Raw genomic sequence first — 21,315 nt, 5'->3', positions numbered from 1 at the left:
ACCACATTCACCAGAGGAGGGCGCTGTTGCTATTCCGTGTAAACGCTATCAAAACAGTGGCAGAAGAAACCTTTTGTACAATATGTATAAAATTGTGTAAACGAATGATCTATTTAAATTGTTCTTCAAATGATTTTTAATTGATTTGCATACGACTGCCCCTATATGAACTTCTATGACTTGGAAGTTTGAAGATTCTGACGACACTGTCTAAAGGGTAAGCAGCAGTGTTTTTCCATGCATTCACTCATTGCGTTCTATAAAAGTGCCAGAACCTGTTTAATCCCACACCCCTTCACCGCTCGGATCAAATTAGTGAGGTTTCTGTTCTGACACTCTTTAATCGGTTGCCTTTTAATCCACGAGGGGAGCCACTGGTTTATGGTAAGTGCAAACACACGTTTGCACTCTTTGAGCAACAAGACAACTCTTTGCACTGTTGAACGAGACAAGTCATTTAGCAAAAGAAATGATAGCCTTCGTGAGAAAGAAGCTCATTGCAACAATATGTCAATTGTGCACTGAGCATGTTTGCTGCAAATTGTTGCATGCAACATGATCGATCACCTGACTTCACATAGCAGAGCGGCCGGACGGCCTGCTGAATTGGCAATTGCGTTGAAAAATTGGAATGCACTATCACATTTATGATCATGTTGCCTCCATCTTGTGCCAATTGCAAATGCTGACAATCATTGATTTCAAGCAGAAGTTTTTATTTTTTTGCTTGCACAAACTGCTCAATTGAATGCAGACCTTCAACGAGGATGAACTAATAAAGCATATGCATTATTGCACATACATACATACAGAGCTTTGTCCATCTGGTTGTTAGTCACAATGCTTCTTTGTATTTAAATGGGGGATGGAGAACAGAGGGAAGTGAAAATATCCTTTTAACAGTTTATTTGCAAGATGCCTGTCAAAATAAATAGGATAGAAATGATATTTTCTGAAATGTTTCGCATTCTTTTGTGACATAACGTGGCTTTATGACGCTACTTGCTGCAATACATTGCGCAAAGGTTTCCAGCTTGTTTGTGTTCCTCCAGCAGCCCCGCCCCGTTTTATGCAAAACACCTGTGACGTCGACGGAAGCCGCCGCGACGTATGCTTCTTCCGACATGACTTTAAAGGCGCATTTGAAACCTTTGCGTTGCACTTCAGAGTCGCGGCCAGTCGGTGCCATTGCGACGCAAGAGCGGAGCGAAGCGGAGCAGAGAAGCGGCAGCTAAGCCCAACCACGGAGGACACCACCACGCAGGCGGCGGCGAAACACGAACCGGCCGGCGAGGTGAGACCAGCCGAACCGCGGGGAGCTAGATAGAAGTGATGATGTTTGCGGCCGCTGCTGAGGCTCCTGCCGGACCGGCGGCTGCAGCATCTCGGATTGCTGGTGCAGTAAGTGGAGGGAGGGGGAGGAGGAGGAGATCGTTTATTGTATGTATATATATAAAAAAAAACAAAAAAACATTTCCAACCTTTCCCTTTTTTCATGACATTGAAAGTGAACTCAAAGGGATCATCCTTATTCCTTAGCGACTTAAGCACACAGGTGACAGTAGAAGCAACAAAGTCTGGTGAATTGAATGTTTAAAGTCGAGACTTTGTGATGCTTTTAGTGTGAGTGTGTGTGAGCTCATTGGCTGGAGACAATCGATGTTTGCGTGCTGGCAAGTGGTGGTGGTGGGGGGGGGACGTTGGTGTGCCAACTGCTGCATTAGGCTGACCGCACCGCACAAGCTTGGCAGTCTTGTGTTATCTGTCTGTTGTCTTACTTCCCTTTGTGTGTGTGTTTGCATGCAGGTGCACCACGACAGCTCGCACAAAACGACATTGATGAAGCTTTCCGAGCCTTTTTGGTGAGTCGCCGGATTTATTGTCTGCAACAAGTTGCGGCGGGTGCTTATACATATGCAACCGCAGAGGGCAGGAAGCTTTTTTTCATATCCAAAAACACAGGTTGGTGAATTGCAATCGACATGTCCTCACACAAATAGACCTTTTTCACCCGAGCGAATTGTGCACGTGCTGCTGTTTTTGTTAGCAAAAAGAATTGAATGATTGAAACCTTTGCTAGCTCAAGCATGCACAAGAAGAAGTGAAATGAATTTTGATTTCAACTTTACCAACAGGTCATTGCGTGCAGGTTAGCTGGATGATGCATCAGGTGACCGTTTAGCGGAACGATGCCCTCAATGTAGCAACGTGCACGTACACTGCTTTCTATTCATGACGTTGGTCAGCAGACTAATAAGTTGAAGATAGAAAGAAAGCGTCGAGCATTCTAGCGCCACACAAGCCACAAAAGATGAGGAGCAGAACAATACTGAATGGCTCGGCTCTTCAAATCACGGCCCGGATCACACACCGTTGGCACTTGTGCAATCGTCTCGGTGCGGTTTAGCCTCGCAGATGGCTTCAAGCTAAAGTGGGAGCCGTCCACTTCCTCCTGATGAAATATTTGCTGACTGTCAACTGCCGCTTAGTCAGCACGCAGACAAAGTGACAAGCACGCAAGTTGTCACATGAGCGCGCTCGCACTCGTGAGCACGACCGACGACGTAGCATTCGACGCACTTGTAAACAAACTTCCTCTTCTTTCAAGTTGGCAAATTGTAAAATTGCCATTGTAAGGCTCGTCATTGTCTCCACTTGAAAGCATTCCCGATTTTCCACAGTAATTGCTGTCGAGGCCCGATCTAATAATCATGTGTTGGCATACTAAACTGAACCTTTGTTCACAAAAATGTACATACCGGTTCTGTCAGAATCCAAAAACAGGAAGTTGTGAAGTTGGCCTATTTTCTATAGGTGGGAAGTTTTTGTGCACAAAAGTCAAGGTGTGTTTTTGCTCACCTGATCCAAGAGTGTGATTGCGATGTTGGGTGTGCCCGTCTGGCTCTCATCACATCAATAACATCGGTAGTCTATCTCCTTTGCATCTCACTCAAACTCGCACACAAAGCGCGGTGGCTATAAAAGAAGTCGCGTGAATCATACTGGAGTCAAAAGCCTGGAGCTGCTGAGGATTAAACGGGTCCTTGTGGTCCCTTTTTTTTTTGGTTTAATGCATCTTGTGGACTCAGCAGGCAAATACTGAAAGGTCAGTTCACAAGTACAACATTTCTGAAGGCCTTCATGTGGATGCTACAGTGTGTTTTTTTGTAATTATTTTTTTTACCTGTCCAATTTTCGGGGGGAAATGTTTCCGATTATTATCGTAATGAAAAATCATTTGTAAATTAAGCGAACCGCTGTTAAGAAAAGCAATACGCGGTTTAGTCTCCCATATTTTGAGTAGTTTGATTTTTGTTGACTGCTGGTTTTAATCATCCAATTGGGGAATTATTTTTCCACCCTTTCCAATAACCCAGCAAAGACTTGATGGCTGTAGATTTTCTTGAGCTATTATCCTGTGGTTTGGGATGTGTTGAGTCGTATGCGTCAATGGTGGCACCACCCCAAAAAAAGCTTCATTCAATTTATTATCGTCACATGGTATTGACATTCACGCTGTCATAAAAGTTCAATTAAAAAAAACAACAACAACAAATGACTCATGTGGAGTTGATTCTTTCCAGGTTTGATGTTTTGATTCCATTTGTGATGACCCTTGGGCCATTGCTGCAGTTTTGTAACATTCTGTACTAACCAGAAAGACATGGCAATAAATTTGTTGGCACTTGTATACATAATTGTTTGGGCCTGACTGGCTTGGAAACCAAAAACTCGAGTCAACTTTTCAGGGCATACATGTTCGTGCGAAATAACTATATAAAAAAAAAAAAAAGACTGTGTTAACACATGCGCTAACACGGCAGCTTTGCTTACCTTTTGGCTCTAACATGATCATTTCAACGTCATCTTGGGCCCAGAGCAGAAAATGGTGGCTCGAACTGCCATGTATTATTCACATGGGCCAGATTGGGACATTACAATTCCATTTCCAAAAATGGGAAGTTAACTCTTTTTTTTTTTTTTTTTTTTTTGCTTGTTTTAAGTGCTCGCTGAGCCCGCAGATATGATTTGATCTTAAAACAATGGGCATATTCAAATCTCCAGGAACCCTAACGGGGTATCACATGACTGTGCAAGTGGCCTCTAGGTGGCGCAAATTCCCCTGCAAACTCTTATCCAAAACAGCTGTCCCCATACACAACCCTGGAACTTTGCAGCCTTGCTTCATCTCAGTCAGTCTGCAAGGTGCTAAATCGTATGTTTCAAACTTATTTCAACGGCAACCAGTTTTACAAGTATGCAAACAGTTACAGGCGTTTTGTTTTGAGCTTGGCACTACACAACTGGCCACATTCCTGGCGTCGTTTTCAATCACATGTATGCTAAAGGTTAGTTTGGACTTGTAGGGAGGTTTGCAGCTAAAACTGGCATCACTGGCTTGCTTGTGAACTTTGACCTGCGATGTGGGTTCAAGTGGCTTTCTTTTCAAAGGCCAACATAGCTGCTTTTTTTTTTTTTTTTTGATAGGATGACTGAGCTGCTTCCGTGAAATTATCTGATTAATTGATTTGAGAACTGCACCGTTTGTAATTAAATACTCCTCCCAATTATTCGTCAAGATCATTTGAACAACTTTAATAGGACATATTTTTGTCAGCGATGACTTCTATTTTGCCCTTTGTGAACTTATCAGTCAGTGGCTGTTCTGCGAATCCTTATCAGCAACCTGCATGCGCAGGCAAAGGCAGTTTAGAGCTATGTTTTGGGTTTTTTTCCCCTCAGACAACGCTCTCGCAAATACTTCTTGTAGCCCACATTTACAAAATAAATGAATCATTTTTCTTAAAAAAAAAAAAAAAAAAGGCTTGCAATCTGTTGCATTGTTGTAAATACATTACGCTGCGTGCAAGTGAGATGATCATCTTTGTGAGGCATAGCAATCTGTGGCTTGGATGACCACCATTGTAAATCATTTTCCCATAGTTAGGGTCTTAGACTTTTTTATTTTGCGCGAAACCGCACGCTAACAACGTTGCCTTTGTTTTAGTAGAATACGTTTCGCTTTGGTTTTATTTGGACAAGTTTGCATTGCACCATGAATTAGTTAGCAGCGACCATCTTGCGCCCGCCGCAAATCTGCCGAGCCGGTGAGAGACCCGTGTAAAAGATTCATTCTGGTTTCCGATGCCCCTGCTGCTAGCGTTTCTGCCACCTCATGAAACATGCATGTGTGGAACTCCTGTCATTTGTTGCAAAAACTGACTGACAATATTAGTACGGAGTGATATTCTTACCAAATCCAAATGTATGCCCAGCTGTCAGCAGTTGACACTCGGTGCTAAAGTCAAATTTGTTCTATACGTGGTCAGGTTCATGACCTCCCGATGCAATGCGAAGACTTGAACAGCAGGTATATTATGTCATCATTTCTAACCGGCAGTATTGTGGTAATCCGAGCGTTACGAGTACGAGATTTGTCATTGACGCCGGCGCGCACGTTGAAGCGCATGTGCCTCCACTTGACTGGCTGCACTGCGGCCGCGCCGCACCGCACCGCACTGCACCCAAATGCATCACTCTCCCATCTGCTTCCCGCTGCTGGGAATATGGATGTTTCTCCTCGGGAATACTTAGAAGCGGAATGGGAAAGTCATTTGCATGCATGCTCATCCTGCTGTTTGTCTGTCCTGTAAAATTGTTGTCATGTAACATTTTATTGACCTACCAAAAGCTCCAAAAAAATAAACAGACCTGCTAGATTTAGCTTAGCAGACGGCCTTATCTAAAGATTCTGAGATAGATGCCCATGCCCTATTTAAATTGAAGCCAGGTAGGTCAGAAGAACTTGTCTATGATGTGCAAACAATGTCAGGAGTGTGAACCTGATCCCGAGGTCAACCTTGTCATCTATATCCAGCATTATATGGGTCAGCCGTGTGACGTTTTGCATCACGTGCCTCACGTAGAGCTGTGACCAATGTGACTTGCAGGGAAAAGTTTTTTTTTTTGGGGGGGAAGGGGGTTTGTGCATGTGGCCGCAACCCAGATTCAGCTTATATGGAATTACACTTGAGTTCTTAGCAGCTTTTGCGGAGGGCACGGGTGGTTGAAAACAATGAACGCACGTGAGAATGGAAAAAAGCAAAAAGGCCACTTAAGGATAAAGTCGAATTTGTAACAGCGGTCTGTTGGGGCTTTAGATTTCTGATCTTGTTGTTTTTTTTTTGAAAGTTCAAAGCCAGGGACAAGTTAGGACGTCTCTCGTGTCTCATAGACCCGCAGCAGATTTGCGAGGCTGCAAATACACACACAAGGTGGGCTATTTTAGGGAGTGATAACTCCTGTGCCGATGACCGGGATTACCTGCGACGTGGGGGACAAACTGCCCGCGAACGTCACTCGCGGCCTCAAACCTGAAATCCATGGAAGTGCCGAATCCGACCTCTGCCGTCGTGTCTCGGTGTTTCTGTCCGTATTGTTGTGTTGGGTTTGAGTGTGTGTATATCGATGTGTCTGGAAAGGCGAGAGAGGCTGTTATGTAATCCACTGCAGTCTGTGAGGTCACACAAACGCGCGTTTATGAAATATTAATGACCAACCGGAGAGCTTCATGAATCTTAATGGCGTGAGAGAGCTGAGAGAAATCGAGGAAGACTGAATGAAATTTACTTGAATGATTGTTTTCGTTTTGGACAAAAGTAGGTGATTTGGCTGACGCAGAGATCTCGTTGGTGTCTGTGCATGATTAAAAAGAAATATTTGAGCAGGAAAACAATTTGCTAATGCAAGCTAACAAGTGAGCTCTGTTTTGTATGAAGGGACAACATAAAAGTGGCTCTGTCATTTCACATTGCAGATTCGTTCCCGCCAGCGCAACACGTATTTGATCTTTGGCCGAGTCCATTCAAGTGTCTCGGAGGGGTTAAAAGTGTCATGTGCGCCCGTTATACTCTATCCCAAAAAAAAATGGCTTCTTTTCATAGAGCAAGAATACACACGCCTGTGTGTTGGCAAGAGCGTGTGCCTTTCAGCATCAATACACGGACGGCTATTCAAGGGCATTTTTAAAAACCACGTTGTTGTTTCTCTGGCTGGGAGGCTGAAAAAAAATGCTTATGTGACATTTTGTCTTTAGTAGAAAAATAATGAGTGGTTAAGGATTTAATTAAAAGCGGGGGGAAAACAAAGTCATTGTGAAGAGGCTTTCGATTTTTTTCTCTGTTTTGTTTTCAGAAACGGGGCAATTTGACCCACATTGTGAAAGAATGTTTTGCTTTTTTCCTATTTAGTGCAATTTTAGGGATTGATTTGTTTCTGCAGATGGAACAAACAAAAAAAAAAAATTACGGTTCGGAATTGTCTTGCATTTCAACACGTCTTTTGCTTTTCAGATTCATCAGCCAATCGATGGGGATTTTACGAGGAGCTCCGCCCACCAACTCCGCCGCCTGCCCGCCCACCTCCACCTGCGGCCTCCCCCTCCACTCCAGCCACTCCCCCCAGCCCTCCATACACAAAATGACACTTGAATTTACCCAATGGTTTTCTATATGGATTTTTACCCCCTGTAATAGACAAAAACAAAAGTAAGGCGAGAGCGGCAAACGACCTCCATGACCAATTTGCCATAAACGCACGACACACACATGCACACGCATGCACACACACACACACACACACACACGCAGACACTCCATATTCATAGCACACCCCTGCATACATCATCCAAGAGAAAATTGCACAAACTTTGAATGTTAAGCTCTCTCTGTGAAAATTCAGCTGCTTCCTATTTTTATTGAGGGGATTTTTTCTGGGCAAGCTGATTTTGTCAGGGTATTTGAGTTTTGTTTCCTTTTTTTGGAGTCAACCACGAAGCGGCGAGGAAGATGTTAGGAAAAGTTTAAATGTTTTAATCATCTTCACCCGCATCCAGTAGAGATTAATTTGACAGAGCTTTTTGAATTGCAGCACTTTAAATGGTTTTGTTTGTAAGGTATAGCAGATTATTAGAGGAAGTTTGTTAACTGTAATTGAGTTTAAAAGTAAGTTTCAGCCAGACGCTTTTGGGATCGACGCTTGTCCCCTCCCACTCCGAGGCTTGCATGCCCCCTCCCGCCATGCCTCCCCAAAGCACGGGCACTGACGCCATGCAGGTGGGATCACTGGTGGCCAACACCGAGGCCAAAAACCCCACGGACCGAGACCAGGGCGGAGACACCATCGGATCGTCAGGAGCGGACGGCGGCGGCGGTGAGGAGCTGGTGAGCGAGGGTTCCATCGAGGGCATCCCCCTGAAGAGATGGGTGATGCACGGCGCCATCATGTTCGGCCGGGAGTTCTGCTACGCCATGGAGACGGCGCTCGTGACGCCCGTTCTACTGCAAATCGGTAAGACCCCCGAGCAACCCAAAAAAATGCATTTTAGTCTGTGAGGAGAGAACCTAAGAATGTTGATGATTATTCTGAAGAAAACCACATCAAAATGCTTTTTTTAATCAATTCTATAATGACCTGTCAGTTTAGTCAGTACAACATCAACAAAACCTTTTTCAGGCTGACAAACAACAGCAGTGAGCAATTATCTTTTGAAGAAAAAAAAAATAATCGTGTTCAAGTGATGTTCAAGGTCTGTGGTGGGAGGGAAATTCCATCCATGCGTGTCGTTTGGTTGAAGAGCTCTTGTTGAAATGTGATGTCTACTTTTACCCGGTCAGGTGTTGCGCTCAAGACGACAACGGAATTAGAATGACTAAGACGTTTGTTGTGCTCTTTTCAAATCATTACTGTCAAAGCAACCAGTCTCGACATGCTATTTTGTTCCGTAACGCAACAATGCGACATGTCTGTCTTTGAATTTCTACTTCCAAGAAACACTAGCATTATCTTTTCCTCTTATTGAACACATAATACGAAGAAAAAGAACTGAGATGAGCATCAACAAAAGCTATGTATGCTCCCGCGTAATTCTGCCTGGTGACAAGCCACTCAGTGGTTCTCCGTGCCAGGTAGCCTCCGAATGATCTTGTCATGTTAGCTGAAAGGATAATCCTCTCAGATGACCTTGCAGAGACGGAGCGCCAATGGGAGTAGGTTTTGCCTTACGTAAATGACTTTACTCCATGTCAGCCAGTCACTGATCGCCTTAATCTGACCCTCAGTCACTCGTGGCCTTTAAAAAAAAAAAAAGGTCTGATTTGCACGGGAGCCAAGAAGAAGGAAAGGGAAGCGAGATGAAAACCGCGGGCCATGCGACCCCCCACCCCAACACTCCCCGTGACTCCATGAGACATTTTGGCCCCAGTCAGCGTCTTTCACACCTCTGACGCGGCTCACCAGTCTGCTGGGCTATTTAAAAACACCCTCCTATTTTTAGCCCTTACATAATCTCTGCGCCAACTTTCTCCTCTTACTCTTCGCATTATTCACTCTCACACACCCTTAAAGGGTTTCGGAGGCTGCCAAGCGTGGCGATGCAGGCAGGCAGGCAGGCAGGCAGGCAGGCAGGCAGGCAGGCACGTGACCCTCGGCTGCCCAAATAGAGGCCTGCGGGCGAGGGCAGCCAGCCCAGACAAAATTGCATTCTGTGGCTTTTGTGATTAAGGCACATATTGCCCAACTGTGTTTCCAACCATGGAACCTCAGGTCATGGGAAATGTAACAGTCCGATATAGCCCAAATTTTGAGAGTCGCCTTGCACTCTATCTAGCAAATAGAGTTCCCATCTTCCACTATGACATCTGTTAGTTTATTTTTTAGATCTTTTTCATAAAGTGCAGACTAATTTGTAGACAAACACGCACGCTTGAGTGCTTCATACGCAAACAGGCCAGAGGGTTTTTGTGCCTTTTTCAAAAAAAGCATACAAAACCATCTGCTCAGTCTCACTGACGCTTGTTGGCATAGGATAAATGGCAAAAAAAAAAAAACATGCCTGGAAATCGACTTTAGTGAATGAACACACGGATGGAGACGTTCGTCATCCAGTGCGTCATTCACTTCGATTTATTTCAAAAAGAGAGGAGCGTTATATCCTGTTTTGTTTTTCTATCAAGAAATAAAAGACTGATCCCAGGGCTCGCTGTGACATCAACTCCGTGGCCTCCCTCCGATAGCCATTATTGATATCTAGCGGCGGCGTGCCATGGGGGAAACTTCTCCGACGTGAGAGTTTAACACTGTCAATCACCTGACTGACGGCCAAGTGGTGTTTTGTAACCAGCGCGTGTGTTTTAAGTACTGGCATTATATCATTGCGTTTTGATTCTCATTTACAAGTTTTATAGTTGAGCAGTAGGGACAAGTAGAGTACACGACACCTGTTTGAAAGCTAACCCTAGCTGGTCAGGACATGAAGTTAACACCCGACACTCGCTCCTCTCGCCTCATTGTGTTGAAAGGCCTCGTATTTTTAACATCACACCAGACGTTGGCGCCGGATCAGATGGATTTTCTGTCGCCGTGTCACGATGTCTCGATTGAATTTGACAAATAAATTGTAAAGCCAATTTCATGCATGAAGCACATTGACTCTAATCCACTGTTGCAAGATTAAAATCTCGGCAAAGCTTTGGCCACCAGGGGAGGTTGGTAAACTCCGTTGGGTCAAAAAGTAAGCTTTGCATCAAAACGGAAATGGCGCTTGCTTTTGGTTCCCAGCGTCCTTCCCGGCCGGGTCAGCTCAGGAACACGCATGCACGGCGGCGCCCGGGCCGGTATCCACCTCCTCACCTCGTGTCTGACCCTCATCCTTTCTCATGCTGCCCTCCCCGTTCTCTCGCTTTTCTTGTTTCTCGGTTGAAAAAAAGCTTCCTGCAAATTCTCTCAGTATTGTTTGGTTGTACCTACAAGCCAAGTGTGGGAACTCAGGCCTGTCATAGTCTGCTCTGCTCCGATTGTTATTACACTGCTGTGTGCGTGTGAAAGAGTCACAAGTGTCCGATGAAAAATAATTATCATCATAATTCTTGACTGAGTGACCGATGTAGAAAACCAGTGTGTGTGGATTTAATTTGATTAACCATGTGGTTATTTAACCAATAATTGAATTAGAGCAAGGTATATTTTTTTGTTTCAATAATTATATTCATATTTTGAAACACTTATTTGAACACAAAGTCACACGTGAGTGTGCGCGCGCGCGTCAGTGTGTGAGACAAAAGCACGAACGAGGGAAAGTTTTCCAAAGCGCACAACAGGAAGCGCCGCGTGAGTTACGCCGCCGTATTCGCGGGAGCCAGGAAGCCCATGATGATGGAGTCTCATTGGCGACGGGGTTCCCAAGACCCGGTCGCCACGGCGGCAGGGTTCAAGCCCTGTTTATGACTTTTCCGTCTCTCTTGTCGCCTGAGAAACGTGCCATGCAGGAAGAGGAACACAGTCTTGAATCGTGCTGACTCCACAGAATTGTGTGGCTTTGGGTCCGTTTGCATTGGAGCGGTCGGCGTTGTCTTGAGGCTTTCCCTGCGTGGAATCAATCTGCTTCCAGTAAGAATGGCTTTCTAGTAAGCAAAATGTTCTCGCAGGTCTTCCAGAGCAGTACAACAGCTTGACGTGGTTCCTCAGCCCCGTCCTGGGCCTGATCTTCACCCCGCTGATCGGTTCCGCCAGTGACCGCTGCCCTCTGCGTTGGGGCCGCCGGAGACCTTTCATCCTGGCCTTGTGTATCGGGACGCTGATCGGAGTGGCGCTCTTCCTGAACGGAGCCCTCATAGGTGGGAAAATAAACAGGTTATTCTTGAACCTGTTTGCCCTCTGTACACCAAATATGTTCAACCAAACCATGAATCTGATTGCTAGCACATATTTGACAGTAAATGTAAACCTCAAACAAGCGACACTGTGGCCTTACAAAGCCTGCATTCTGTTCCAGGGGAAAAAAAATAAGCGAGTTATTTTTTATTTTTTTTTCCCTTGTACCCACTGGCGAGACGGCATCACACGGAGGCCGGGTTTCGGCTCTGGGCCGATGATTACATCACCATGAGGTCATTTCAAAGTTGTATGCCTCCACGTCCTAGTAATTGATTGACACTTTTGATCGACTATTGACGGCACTCTGTGTGGTTCCGGTCGGGATGCTGTTATTGTTGGCCCCATGTGGACTGCTTTTGTTCTTCTCAGGAGACAATGTGATTTGCCGTGCATTAGTTTAATTTCATTATATAGCCCACTACAATGCAGTTCTGGGGATTTTATTGAACAACCAGGACAAAGACACTCTTCCCTCATATTAACAATTTTAATGTGCTCCATTCTGTTTTCCATCTACTTTCATTTGACAAATTTTGATTTACTTTCATTACTCTCCGGAGCCTGACCAATCATTTGAGCAATTGTCGTTTCCCATTCATATTTCTGCTGAGATGTTTGACAGCAGTGTACACTTACACATGGGAACATGGGAGCAAGCAGTTCACAAGGAACTACTTCCTGTTTGCTTCCCCCTTTCAACCAATGATGGTCCACTTCCTGCCTGGTGGCAACGGAGTAGTGCCACTCCATTGTAATGCATGCACAGTCTGCGTGATCTCACAAATGCAAAATGTCAAAACTCCAATCTGTCCATTTTAGGCTTGTCCCTGGGTGACGTTCTGGGGAAACAGCCCATAGGAATTATTCTGACCGTGCTGGGAGTGGTGGTGTTGGACTTCTGCGCCGACGCAACGGAGGGGCCGATAAGAGCGTACCTTTTGGACGTGGCTGACACCGACGACCAAGACATGGCCCTCAACATCCATGCTGCCTCGGCAGGTCATGCCAATTAAACGCTGGCTAATTATGGAAATGAATCGATCCCATTGAGCCGCCGTGTTTTTGCACGCGCAGGTCTCGGCGGCGCCGTGGGCTACGCTTTGGGCGGTCTGGACTGGACTCACACCTTCCTGGGAGCCGTCTTCAAGTCTCAGGAGCAGATCCTGTTCTTCTTCACCTCCATCCTCTTCTCTATATCGGTGGTGCTGCATCTGTTCAGCATCGACGAGCAGCCCTACATCCCCTTGCACGTCCGGCTGGATCTGGTACGTCTTTTCTTTTGGTCTGCGTGCGGGAAATCTAACACGAGGTTTGCCCGCAGGAGAGTCCAGCTCCGAGCCACCCGCATTCTTCTTCCAACAGCCGCGCCAGACTTCCCACTCCGAGGCTGGAAATGATCGAAGAGGACAAATCGATGGACAGCTTCGACCTTTACGACGCTTACAGGGACGATATGTCCGAACCAGGAGATATGGAGATGGGATTCCTGGAGGTGGCGCTCACGAGGAGTATGTTTCCCTCCCCCCCGTTTCTCATTTTGAGCCATCATTTCATCCTGTATTTTATTTCGCTTTAGGTAAAAGCGACAGCGTCCTCGCCGTGACCGACGCCACCTCGGACCACGATGCCTTGTTCCTTTGCCACATCGAGCCGTCCATCTTCAGCGACCGCCTCTCGCCCTATCACGGCTCTCCCCCCGCTAACCGTATCACGCCGCCTTGCCGGCTCGCCGGCATGCGGCGCAGCAGCAGCAGCGCAGAGAGTCGGGATCCGCTGCCCTCCCCAAGCCCAAAACGGGATGGCAGCTCCACCAAGATTTGCCGCCTCTCGGCGTTCTTGCAGGAGATGGAGGACGACGAGGGCCACGAGGCGTTGCTGGACAACCAGCTAAATGAGCAGCGCGCCCCGAACGGGCCCTTGTTGGCGTGCGTTGATGTTAAAAACACGGCTGATGGGTTGAGCGCAAAAGGACATGTGCATCGGGCCGCAATGGTTAAAGGTATTGTGCTAATGCTAACTACCCAACTCATTTGGCATATTTGCGTATTTCTATATGTTGATTTGTTTTGTTTTTTTCTTTCAGCTGCCAGCGCCGACGCTCCCACGCGGCCGTCGCGCCACCATCACACTTTCTACCGTCAGCCATCTTGCACCTTTTCCTACTACAGCCGCGTGGGCAGCCACCGCGCCCACTACCGCTGCGCTAACGTGGCCTTCCTCATCAAACTCTCGCGGAGCATGAACGACCTGCAGGAGGTGGAGGCCAGACGCAGGCATCAGAGCCGCCAGCGCCAGCGACACTGCAGCGACAACACCAATTTGTCCAGCGGTGACGCCGAGAGCGTGGAGGGCGAGGTGAGAGCGCACAAAGGCCGCCGCCGCCGAACCCTCGTCGTGACGGCTAACGGGGCGTCCTATTCGTGGTCAGGTGGAAACCACCGTGCGGCTCCTTTGGCTTTCCATGCTGAAGATGCCGCCCGAGCTGCTCCGCCTGTGCGGCTGTCACCTGTTCACCTGGTTCTCCATCATCGCCGAGGCCGTCTTCTTCACCGACTTCATGGGCCAAGTTATCTACCACGGAGATCCCATTGTGAGTGTTTTCCACAAGCGTGCATTCATTTGAGTGTGATTTGTCAATGTGCTTTTTGCAGGCTCCTGTCAACTCCACCGCTTTGATGAATTATCACAAAGGCGTTCAAATGGGATGTTGGGGTCTGGTGATATACGCCATGACAGCTGCCACATGCTCAGGTAACCAAACCAACACGGTTTTCTCACCACGTTAACTCTGAATTGACCTCCTTTTTTCATTCCTCTAGCCCTCCTTCAAAAGTACCTTGACAACTTTGATTTGAGCATCAAAGTCATCTACATCTTGGGAACGCTTTCCTTCTCCATAGGTAAGAACAACATCGACGTGATAGACAAGCCAACGGCCTCATTATTTTTTGTTTCTTCAAGGAACTGCTGTTATGGCCATATTCCCCAATGTGTATGTTGCCATGGTGATGATAAGCAGCATGGGCATCTTGTCTATGAGTATCTGCTATTGTCCCTACGCCTTGCTTGGACAGTATCACGAAATGAAAGAGGTATCAACAACCTAACCATTCTGTGAAGAGATTTCCTATTTTTCAAACTGGATTTGTTTGCAGTACACCAGTCACAGTCCAGGTAGTTCCCGGAGAGGATTTGGTGTTGACTGCGCCATCTTGACCTGCCAAGTGGGTCTTGTTCTATTCACTAGCTTCATTCAGATCAATACCATGACGACGCGTACGTTGATCATGTCGACGTGATTCACGTGGCAGGTGTACATCAGCCAAATCCTGGTGGCCTCGGCCGTGGGTTCCATCGTGGAAGCGGTCGGCAGCGTACGCGTCATTCCCGTCGTGGCCTCCGGGGGCTCTCTGTTGGCATTCCTCACCGCTTGCTTCCTGGTCATTTATCCCTCAAATAGCGGGTAGGAAAATAAATGAACTTAATCGTGAAAACGTACCTGAAGTGAAGGCCAAGTTTTTGGGTTTATTTTAACAAGTGATTTTTTTTTTTTTCCTGAGTAACTTGGGTTTCATTTGCAGGGATGCAGCATCGTCCAAAACGTCGGAAAAAGAGGAGTTGACCACGCTGACCGATTCCAATGAAAGAGTGAAGGGAAAAGCCAGCTTCTTGAAACTCAACAAGGCGGGCAAGGCCACCACCACCACCATCGCCGGCAAGTCCTGTCACACGGAGAATGAATCTGCACTGTGATTGGCCACCAGTGCAGCAAGGTGCAATAATCATTGTCAGAATAATAATAATCCTTCTGCTCTGGGATGACGCTGTCCAAATTCCAATGTGAGTACTCAGCAGGTTAAAAAAAAAAAAAAAAAGCTGGGGGAGTCCCTCGGGGGCAATACCTGGACAGGAAACCTCAGGGGGACTGTTGACACGCACACAAACAAACGTCTCAAAGCTGCAGTTGTTGACCACAACAACCACAAAATCGTCGTTCTTCCTCACTGTGGATGGAAATGTTTTGCTCTGCTCAAGCTTTAAGACTCTTTTACAAACTTTCATACTTGAAAAATGAGAGCCCAAAGCCTGCTCGTGGGTGGAAAACAAAATCGAATGAGAATAATAAGACAGCCTCAACATTGACTGCAAAGGATGTCCGAATTTGCTCGTTCCAGGACAACGGGAGGATCAACGGGAAGCGTGAGCGTGGAGCTGACTATCATCAAATATTCTTAATTGAGCGAAAAGTGAAATTCCACAATAAACGGACGGCACCTTCACCCGTATGAAAAAAATATATATATACATGCAGTATACAGGGCATTATAATCCCAAATAATTTTTTGCATGACCTCGTGAGATAATCAGACAAAATGCTGCATGTTAGCAGGCGAGAGAGTTTTTGCTGTTTTTTCTGCTGCTTCTTGTTAGCTTTTGTGAAATGCAGGTGACATGATAGCTCTTACTGATAACTGTGCAACAGCTAAGCTATCATGGTATAAATCTTTTTCAAGCTGTTCTTGATTAGCTCTACTGATATATTTTGGAAGAGAAGGAAACAAAAACAAAGCAATCTTAGCGCTTTTTGTTTAGTTCCTCGTCTTCTGCCATAGACTGGAATGTTACCCGCCGCGCTCGCTCGGCGTTCTTGGGAGCTTAAGTTCCGACTTTTTTTTTTTTTAGCAGGTTACATGTTGAAGAATGTTTTGAGATTTCTTTTAATGACGGTCGGGGGCACTGGCCGACTTTGCACAAATCTTTGCACATGAAAATGTAAAGAAACAAAAACAGCTGTGGATATTTATTGTTTAGCTTAACTTCCCTCATGTTATTTTTTCAGGTGAAATCTACATTGGGAGAATTGTGTGAGCAGGTATGCTGGATATAAAAAGTCGACCCCCCCCCTGTTCAAATGCCAGGTTTTTGTGATACAAAAAAGCAAGAGACAAATAAAAAAACAACAACATTGTCTTAAAAAACAACCTGGCATTTGAAAAGGGGTGTGCAGACTTTTGATGTGTTGACAAGTCATTGCTGGTCTCAGTTTTTGTTCTCACTTGGTTTTCATCCACCTTTCAAGTTGTAATCGTTTGCATCAGGAGTCTTTCACTTTTATGTTACTGTATTTTTTTTTATCCGGGATTTTTCTAGTTTTGTTGATGTTTTAGTTTTATTGGGTATTTGTTTTTTGTTCAATTATTTTCTTTAATTTACTTTATCTAATTTTATTGGGGGTGTGGGAGTCTGCCACTCTGGCCTAAATGTTTTATTTGCTTTTAATTGTAATGTGAGGTCAGAGCCACACATAGACAACTAGGAGTTTGCACTGTCCAACGGAGGCCATGTTTGGTCCACCGTTCACCATAGCGACGACACCTCGATCACATTTGTGACTTCTTGTGTCGTGAAGAAGAGTCAAATATATGTAAGGAATTAGATGAAACAACTTAAAGAATGGGAAAGCAAAATGTTACATGCCTTGTTATCTAAAAGAGTTGTAAATATACTTAATTTTCCTCTTTTTTTTTTTTTTTGCTGCTATGAAAAAGATGATTATTTTTGGTAGTGGTATTGTTTTGTATAAAAAGACTAATGCATACAGATACATATAGATATACGTGCGTGTGTGTGTGTGTGTGTGTGTGTGTGTATGTATATATATATATATATATATATATATATACACACACACACACACACACAATGTACATTATTGAGTATAAATGAGACTAGGTTTCTGGATGAACACACTGTATTGAATGCACCTATACAAAAAATTTAAAAGTCTGTTGTTAGATAAACCAACAAGGACTCCGTTATCTTTTTTTTAATCCCAACAGTCAGATTTCTTTCACTTTGTTTATGTGAAATGTTTTCAGGTGGTCCTATTGACCTGCGAGTGTTTCCAGCAACTGGCAATTTGAGTTTTCACTCTAAATTCGTAAATATTAACATTCTATTGTAAAATCTATTGCCATAAATTGTTTGTTGCACGAGTAGAGTTGTTCACTCATCTTTTTGATCCTTCCATACCCTGAGTGCAGCACCTTTTGCGAGATAAAATGAAACAAAATTTGATCCAAGGGGTATTTTGCAGTCGGCACTAAACTTTTTGTCCGCTAGAGAGCAGCCTTCTACCCTTTGATTCCGTCTAGCAATGCTGACTTAAGGGGCCTGGATGCTCCCTCTATATTTCCTAATGTTTTGTGTCAGACTGGACCGCCACCATGTCTGCCAGGTGATTCAGTCCCCAAAGCAGCACTGTGCAAAACAATATAGTACACCCTACAAAATAATCCTCCATATTGTGCCTTTTCTATTGTTGTCACTGACAAATGTTATCTCTTAATTGACAACATGGACATTTTGAACAAGGAGGAGCACCTCAATGGCAATCATGGAATTTGTACAAGGCGCAGTATACTTTGAAATGTATGTTTACTATTTGTTTCCTGCTGACAGAAATGCTAAATATAGTCAGTCCTGTGTGATCACTGCAAAATGCCACCACTACCAGGAAACTAGTGACAATAAAAGCGTTGTTACGCAACCACCGCCGGTCGTTCGGGCCCCACCCCTCCCGAATTCCGGGCACGGACGGAGAGCGGCTGGGTCCCCGGAGGTAGCAGATGGCCGACTTGCTGACTCAGCGCTGGCACTAACTCAGTAGGCAAGCACAAGGTCAAAACATTAGGTACACCTGCATAGTGTCATTCTTATTCAAGGTAGTTTGTAATGATCATTTTGCATGATGTATCGGATCAAATACATGCCACTGTTGCCCACTGTTGCAAAAAGTCTTGAACTGCTCCTAATTTGGCTGACCTGGGCCTGCCTCCTCACATCCAGCCTTGGACCTCGGCCACCAAGATGCACAAATAATCCCCCAGGGTGCAAACCAGCATTTCCTCCTCCTCCTCCTCCTCCTCCTCGTCATTGTTGCTGCCACGAGGGCACCGACCGCTTCATTTCGTTGTGTGTCCGAAAGAGCAGAAGGTGATTTCCAGTTGAATTTATTTTCATATTTGTTAAAAAGAAAGTGTCGTCTGGGAAAAAAGTCTTTTTTTTTTTTTTTCTTCTTTCTCTCCCTAGCGACAACATGAAGATGGAGTAATCAGAGTGAAAGGGCATCTGCACTGAAGCACCAGTGAGTCACAATATTGCATCTTTGTTCTTTCTCCTTGAAAATATTCCAGTACACAGGTATTGAGAATTTCGTTCACTTTATTATGAAGCTCGTAGAGAAACAGCTATTTCATAGGAATCGAATCTGCAATATTTTTAATATTTTTGGAAATTTTGCCATTTAGCATATTGAATGGGAATTTCTTTTTTTTTTTTTTTACACACTATAGATTTTTTTTTTCAATGAATCATTCTTCATTTTTATGGATGGTGAATATATATATACTGCATCATACTAAGCTTGGACCAACATGTAGCTGAAAAAGTCTGTTAATGTTGTGGCCATTGTGTGTGGTGGACTCAGTCTTGTCCCATGCAGGCAGGCCGTCTTTCCACAGCGCGGTGGGGAGCTTTCGTCGTTCTTCTGGCCGCCGGCTTGGCGTCACAAGCGCCGCCGGGGCAGTGCCCTCACTCCTGCCGCTGCGGTGCGGCCGTGTCCACCGTCAACTGCTCCTACGCTGGACTCAGCGCCGTGCCAGAGCGCCTCCCGTCGGATTTGACTCGACTCAACCTGAGCCGCAACGCCATCAGGACTCTGGCGCCTGAGCAATTTGGGGCTTTGACGCAACTGGAAGACTTGGATTTGAGCGACAACCTCCTGGCGTACGTGGAAGCCGATGCCTTGCTGGCCCTGCGGAACTTGTTGGATCTACGCGTGGCCCGCAACCGTCTGAAGGTGCTTCCGGCCGGCGCCCTCGCCGGCTTGTCGAGACTGCGACTGCTCGACGTGAGCGGCAACGAGATCCTCGGCTTCCTGGATTTTACCTTCCGAGACTTAGCCGGCCTCCGCGTGCTGCAAGCGCTGCACAACCATGTTGTCTTTGTCTCTCGCCAGGCCTTTGCGGGTTTAACCGACCTGCGCCAGCTCTACCTGGACGCCTGCAATCTCACGTCGGTGCCCACCGAGGCCTTTGCGCACTTGGGCGGGTTGACCGTTTTACATCTGCACCGTCTGGAGTCCAGCGCGTTGCCCGACTACGCTTTCCTCGGCTTGGCACGTCTGAAGGAACTCGTCATTGCCGATTGGCCCGGACTGGAGACGTTGTCTGCAAACAGCCTAGTTGGCCTCAATCTTACATCCCTTGCCATTCGAAATTGCAACCTCAGCACAGTCCCCTACGCTGCTTTGCATCACTTAGTCTACCTTGTTAACCTGGACTTGTCATCTAACCCAATCAGCTACATTCAAGGCAACCAGCTAAGGGACCTGCTCAGGCTAGAAGAGTTCCACCTAGCCGGGGGACGGTTGCGGCGCATCGAAATGACAACGTTCTATGGTTCGGTGGCTCTGAGGTTCCTCGACGTGTCCAGGAACCTCCTGAGCACCCTGGAGGAGGGCGTCTTTCACTCGCCGGACGCCCTTCGATATCTCGGATTAGACGGGAACCCCTTGGCCTGCGACTGCCGCCTCCTCTGGCTAGCGCGCCGACGTTTGTCCCTCGAATTGGTCGGAGGTCGGCCGACGTGCGGGCAATGGGATTTCCTGGGCTACGGCGCAGCGGAAATGGCCAAGTTGCTCACGTGCCGGTCCCCTCGTGTCCAGTCGCGCCAACCCGACTCTGTGTGGGTGGAGCAGGGCCACACGGCGGTGTTGCACTGCGATGCGGAAGGCCGTCCCGAGCCATCTGTCACCTGGCTCGACCCCGGGCGTAGAGCTTTAACAAATGCGGGCAGGATACGAGCAGTCGGCAATGGTTCCCTTGAGGTCCGCTACGCGCAGCCGCAGGACAGCGGCTTTTACCGCTGCGTGGCATCCAATGCGGCGGGAAACGACACGCGGCCCATTTCGCTCAGCGTCCGAAGCCTTTCCAAGAAGAAGCCCTTTCACCTGAAAAGCTGGCCTGCCGCCTTGCCCTCTTTGTCACCGGACCTACGGGAGCCGCCGTTCGACGTCAAGACGCTGTTGATTGCGGCGTCCATCGGCTTCTTGTCATTTTTCAGCTCTGTGGGCGTGTGCTTCATGGCCATTTTCTTCTGGAGTAAGGGCAGGGGCCAGATAAAGCACACGGCCAACATCGCCTATGTGCCACGCAGCGCTGCCATCAGCAGTAATGGCGGTGCCAGCAACTATATGGAGACGAGCAGATTCACCATGAAGCTCATGTAAACACATGCATGAATAAAGTTCTTTTTCAAGTTGAAAGTCTATTGTTGATTTCAAAAGTCAAATGATTAAATGGTTAGTGATTGTGTTTGAATCCAATAATATGCAAGCCCAAACCAACCTGTTCTATTTTTCTCTAGAAATGTGATTGTTAACCTTAACATTAAAATTACTGTCAAGGACTCGTAATGCACTATTGTTAATACATGTTTTATTTGGCCTTTGTCTGGTGCAATAAAATGCAATAAAATATTTCAATCTTAAAAATGTGTCATTTTAATACGCACGCTCCATGTATTTCAAAATAAACCATT

The 21,315-nt window shown here is 46.2% G+C and overlaps 2 protein-coding genes across 4 annotated transcripts; both read left to right on the top strand.

The window, feature by feature from the left end:
* The first annotated feature begins 290 nt into the window (after window positions 1-290).
* Window positions 291-17,711, top strand: LOC147040690 (polyamine-transporter SLC45A4-like). Of its 3 annotated transcripts, XM_085900461.1 has the most exons (17): window positions 291-384; window positions 1,168-1,294; window positions 1,807-1,862; window positions 7,353-8,349; window positions 11,484-11,672; window positions 12,532-12,711; window positions 12,787-12,977; window positions 13,034-13,220; window positions 13,289-13,711; window positions 13,796-14,067; window positions 14,141-14,302; window positions 14,364-14,463; window positions 14,532-14,612; window positions 14,674-14,804; window positions 14,868-14,936; window positions 15,024-15,175; window positions 15,294-17,711. In XM_085900461.1, exons 4-17 carry the CDS (start codon window positions 8,064-8,066, stop codon window positions 15,463-15,465), a joined length of 2,595 nt encoding a protein of 864 aa, XP_085756587.1. In that variant the 5' UTR covers window positions 291-384; window positions 1,168-1,294; window positions 1,807-1,862; window positions 7,353-8,063; the 3' UTR covers window positions 15,466-17,711. The 3 variants fall into 3 exon arrangements, with proteins under 3 accessions (XP_085756587.1, XP_085756586.1, XP_085756589.1); XM_085900460.1 differs by lacking the exon at window positions 291-384 and having other exon boundaries at window positions 1,083-1,294; XM_085900463.1 differs by lacking the exons at window positions 291-384; window positions 1,168-1,294; window positions 1,807-1,862 and adding an exon at window positions 1,938-3,106.
* Window positions 17,712-18,828: 1,117 nt separating this feature from the next.
* Window positions 18,829-21,141, top strand: LOC147040689 (leucine-rich repeat and immunoglobulin-like domain-containing nogo receptor-interacting protein 1). Its single transcript, XM_085901518.1, has 2 exons — window positions 18,829-18,859; window positions 19,202-21,141. Exon 2 carries the CDS (start codon window positions 19,211-19,213, stop codon window positions 21,002-21,004), a length of 1,794 nt encoding a protein of 597 aa, XP_085757644.1. The 5' UTR covers window positions 18,829-18,859; window positions 19,202-19,210; the 3' UTR covers window positions 21,005-21,141.
* The last annotated feature ends 174 nt before the right edge of the window (window positions 21,142-21,315 follow it).

This window comes from Syngnathus leptorhynchus, chromosome 20 (genome assembly GCF_054491065.1).
Source record: "Syngnathus leptorhynchus isolate UIUO chromosome 20, UIUO_Slep, whole genome shotgun sequence".
Taxonomy (NCBI): Eukaryota; Metazoa; Chordata; class Actinopteri; order Syngnathiformes; family Syngnathidae; genus Syngnathus; species Syngnathus leptorhynchus.
The sequence above is the reverse complement of the archived record's forward strand: the minus strand, read 5'-3'. Positions and strand labels throughout refer to the sequence as shown.

What these genes read in the sequence shown, in the direction of transcription:
- LOC147040690 (XM_085900461.1), top strand. Translation starts at nt 8,064, where the DNA reads ATGCCCCCTCCCGCCATGCCTCCCCAAAGCACGGGCACTGACGCCATG. An exon ending in TGCACGTCCGGCTGGATCTG is followed by an intron (nt 12,978 to 13,033) that starts GTACGTCTTTTC and finishes GTTTGCCCGCAG; the next exon opens with GAGAGTCCAGCTCCGAGCCA. An exon ending in CCGAGAGCGTGGAGGGCGAG is followed by an intron (nt 14,068 to 14,140) that starts GTGAGAGCGCAC and finishes ATTCGTGGTCAG; the next exon opens with GTGGAAACCACCGTGCGGCT.
- LOC147040689 (XM_085901518.1), top strand. Translation starts at nt 19,211, where the DNA reads ATGCAGGCAGGCCGTCTTTCCACAGCGCGGTGGGGAGCTTTCGTCGTT.